The 4,285-nt window shown below is 48.1% G+C and overlaps 1 protein-coding gene across 1 annotated transcript in view; it reads right to left on the reverse strand.

The window, feature by feature from the left end:
- The window catches only part of DDX11 (DEAD/H (Asp-Glu-Ala-Asp/His) box helicase 11), a 19,186-nt gene that overhangs the window by 8,513 nt on the left and 6,388 nt on the right, over positions 1 to 4,285 (reverse strand). The window contains exons 9-14 of the mRNA XM_009333030.1: positions 3,590 to 3,744; positions 3,440 to 3,486; positions 2,565 to 2,644; positions 1,212 to 1,256; positions 1,022 to 1,089; positions 405 to 443 (exon numbers count right to left, since the gene is read on the reverse strand). Of these exons, the coding sequence (XP_009331305.1) occupies positions 405 to 443; positions 1,022 to 1,089; positions 1,212 to 1,256; positions 2,565 to 2,644; positions 3,440 to 3,486; positions 3,590 to 3,744 (434 nt within the window). The remainder of the gene's footprint in view (positions 1 to 404; positions 444 to 1,021; positions 1,090 to 1,211; positions 1,257 to 2,564; positions 2,645 to 3,439; positions 3,487 to 3,589; positions 3,745 to 4,285) is intronic.

The raw sequence follows: 4,285 nt of genomic DNA on the forward strand, positions 1-4,285 counted from the left end.
GCCTGCCACAGATAAAGTTCCTTGGTAGGTGTTTGCAAACCAGCCCAATCAGAATCTATCAGCTCAGAGCTCCCATTACTTTCCTTCACTCATTGAATCCAAACCAAAAAAGTCTCCGATGCTTGTTCCCCCAGTGCAGTGCAGCCTACCAGGCTGGTGAGTTTGAGGCCAAGCAGCACAGAATTAGCACCCACTGGAATACTGTGGTACACCACGTTGTATGCTTCTTTGCCGTATAAGCGAAAGGTAACCTGCCCATACAGTGCTTGTTGGAGGAACCACTTTGTTTGCAGAGCAGGGTGGAGAAGACAGGCTCCCACCCCAGCTGCTGCATCTTCCGCTTCAAACTCAATGTGTGAAACAGCATGTGAACGCTGCTGACCATGAAGTCACAGGGGCATTACCTTCCTACTGATGAGGCTCTTCTCACAGTAACGCTGAACCTGTTGGAGGAAGACAGAAAAATGAACTGACATTCAGCATCCCTTCTCCCATCCTGCTGCCCTTGATCCCTGTCCGGCAGGGATATCATTTGCTGTTCTTGCTGTGCTCTTGGGGAGGGGTTGCACAGTTCTTCGTGAGTGTTGCCTCCCAGACAACAGTTTATTACAAAGGCATTGCTTCCAGAGTGGAAACACACGGTGTTAAGGTGCTACGTTTGGAGGTTCAAGGGATGGGTTAGGTTATTGGAGCAGTATAGTTTCTTCACCCTCAACCCCTATAGTTTAGCTTTGCCGACAGACAGCCTCTGCACTCGTACACGTTTAATTGCTTGCTTCCCTCTACCTCAGGACCACCTATCCAGCTTTAATGCACTGTAATCCAGACAGCAGCAGCAGAGACCTATACATTGGGGAGAATCTGCTAGAAAGCAGATTCAGGAACATAAACACCCATCTGCTAGAAAGCAGATTCTGCCATGTGGGCCTTGGCTCTCCTTCCAGCTCTCACACACGCTTCCTGATAACCTTGAACAAGTCACGACCGCTTGTGCCCTCGCAGATGACAACATTTGCATTACCTTGAAGAGGTTGATATTGTCAATCTGGCTCTGAAATAGAAAGTCATTGATGGATTTTAGCACCGTCCCTGAAAGAAAGGGAGGGAGAAGAGAATAAAAATTATTAGCTGCTGGGCCTGCAGCCTCTTACTGCCCACCCCCATGCCGCTGACTGATGGCTGCATACCCCATGTGTTCACTCCAGTCTTACCTGTTTGGGAAACTGCCTGACAGCTAGGATTTTGGTTCACATTACCTGTAAAACATGAAACCGATTCAAGGAAGGCTTACAATGGGCCTGTCTTAAAATTAAGCAAAAGACTAACAACTGAGCTGAAAGGGACACTGCACCAGGACAAAAACCAAGAAATAACTATACATCTGCAAAATGTAGCTATACAGATGAAACATCAGCTCCTGCTCAGTTTTAATTTCCCCTGTAAGGTAGCCCTGCATTGTAGGACAAGCGTGCTGCTGCATCCTGTAAGAAACACCACCTCCATTCCTTCTGTAGCAGGAGGCAGCAGGTAGGGTGGGTGCGTACAAATGCTCATGCACTACGTAGTCATCATGCTGCAAAGATGAAGGGACAGGGACTGCAATGCATCCCTCACCCCTCCTCAATGCAGCAGCAGGGAGCTGGGAGGCGCACAGGCTGGCAGGCAATTGGGAAGAGGGGGAAACCTGAGGACAGCTCCACGCTCAGACCCTGACAGCCAGAACAGGATTAATTCCTGCCACTCACTGCGTTTTATGTCCTACTGTTTAACACCCACCTCACATCTCACTTTTGCAGCCTCAATCATGAAGCTGTACACAGGCTGCAATTTCTAATGAAAGCATTTAACTGGGTGTGGGGAAGAGAAGAGTGGCAGGAACAGAGGAGGAAGAGAAGTATACGCTTGAGAGAAGGGCAGAGGGCACCACCAGGCCCCTGCCCCAAATTGCTGCATTTCTCCTGGACAAGGAGGAAGTTCTTTATGAACTTATGACAGGCTCTCCTCAAGACACACTGAGGTCTCGCAAACAGATTATCAGAGGAGTCCTGCAAATGCCAGTGGATTTAAAAATCTATGCAAAATACTATTTTTTCACAAAGGAAAGGCACCACTCAAGAAAGATTCATTCTGCAGAGGCAGACATGACAGGTCTGACACATGTAGAGGCCGTACCACCAGATGACCCAGGAGATTTATTCTGTGCAGCTTTGTGCTGTCCTGATCGCTGCCACACATCTGCTGTACTCCTCACTTGGCACCCTACCTCGTCCCCACTCAAACCAGATCTGAAAACCACACAGAAAGAGGGAAACTGCCTCTACCAACTTACGACCTCATCTGCTGCTCCTCAGATAATCAAACAAAGAGAAGGGTTCAGGCAGACACCAATCGACATCCCCATGTTACAAAACAGCCTGAGAAATAAAATTACTGGCATCTGAACCTATACATGAGCAACATCTCCCTGCAGCCTCTGCAGAGGGGGAAGGAGGACAGTGCCCTGAAGAAACAGCAACTAGCTCAGAGTCTATCAGCATCCCTGAAGACAGAATAGGTTTGCTTACCTCCCAGCATGGCCACAAACTGCTCCAGCAAATACAGGATCTGCTTAATGTACATCAAGTTCTTTGCCTTCAAACGTTTCCTATCAAAAATGAGACAGACCCAAAGACATGTTCAGGGACTAACTCACAGCAGCTAAGCTGCAGAGACAAGTACCTGAACTCCCCTTCATTTTGGGGAGACGGGAACCAAGAGTGATTTCTCCCAGGCTCACCCTCCCTATCTGTGACAGGGCATAGACCCCTAGATATCCTGCCCAAGGTCACCCCAGAGCACTCACCCATGCACCCCACACTGTTCCTACCATCGCCTTTCTCCTCACACATTAATCACAGCTCGTTAATTACAATGGCAGTGACACCTCAAGTCCCTGTTGCAATAACGCTCCACAAATTCAAAGTTATTAGCATTGAGCACAATAGTCAGCCACTGCAGGGATGACAAGACGCAAGATTTGGCCAGAGCCAAAAATCACATATAGCTTCCTCCTCCTCAGAGCTTACTGCCTCTGCCATAATGCCAGTCAGCACATGAAAGACTAAGGTCCAGGAGAGACATGAAAGACTGAATCTTTTGAAACTCTGCATCACAAAGCAGGAACGATTAGAGGGAGATATTGGGAAAGGAACTGAGGGTATAAAGGGAAAGCCAGAATCCTCAGGGTATCCCCCTTCTCACTGCTTAATACCAGCCCCAGGAGTCCGACTTAGACAGATTCTAGACAGAGATAATGAAGCAAGTGGCTTTTCATCTGCAGAAGTATTAATGCAAATAACTTTCCACCAGGGAAAAGCAAGAAAGAGGCTGCAGACATGAGACAAGCCATGGCATCCACGCTGCCTGCCACTGTTGTGCTATTTTCCTCCGAGATCCTCACCTGTATCGCTCCATGTACTGCAACAGCTGGGAGTGGGCACAGCACAGCTACACAAACAAAAAAAGGAGCTGTTATTACAAAGGAGTCAAGAAAGGGCACTCTGCTGGACGCAGAGCTCGCTCACGATTAACAGACCAGGCCATGACTCACCTGAGAGCCACTGACCTCTGCACTATGGATACAGGTGATGGTATCTATGAGGTTGTGGGCTTCGTCAATGATTACGATCTGGTCCTTCAGCTTGATGCCAGCAGCCCTCCTGGTAGGCTCATGCAAGAGCATCTGATAGGGCAGCACCACCAGCTACAGGAGAAGCACACGCTGCCCTGATTCTAGCTCTCATCCTTAGGGCACTCCCCAACCACTCATTAAAGGCCCATATCAGATGGCCTCGCGGAATTCAGTCAAGTTACTTACTCTTATTATGGGAAAGGTAGGAAGAGAGACAGGAGCACATGCTGGAGAGGGGCACTGGGATGTAAGCTAAAGAGAAATGATGCTACAACTGCATATTGGCTCAGGTTACCTACCTTCCAAGCCTCCTTTAAAGCACCGAAAGCACATCTTCTGATAGAGAACCAAGCAAGGAAGAAGAGTGGTGGCAAGAGCTAAGATTACACCCATGTGTCAGTATTGCCTCAAAGTTATTGAGCCTTTCAAGTATTTCAGAATGCTGAGACATACTCACAGCCTCCCTATTACAAATGGGTGTTGTTTTTTTCCTTTGCTTTCTCAGCAAAACTACAGTTGACAGAAACACAGCCTGTTTACAGACTCCCACAATATTGAGTAACAGTACTGGAGGGAGCAGGCAACTGGTTTATTCTTAGAGGCCCTGGCATTAAT

The sequence above is a fragment of the Pygoscelis adeliae genome, unplaced genomic scaffold (assembly GCF_000699105.1).
Source record: "Pygoscelis adeliae isolate BGI_AS28 unplaced genomic scaffold, ASM69910v1 Scaffold38, whole genome shotgun sequence".
Taxonomy (NCBI): Eukaryota; Metazoa; Chordata; class Aves; order Sphenisciformes; family Spheniscidae; genus Pygoscelis; species Pygoscelis adeliae.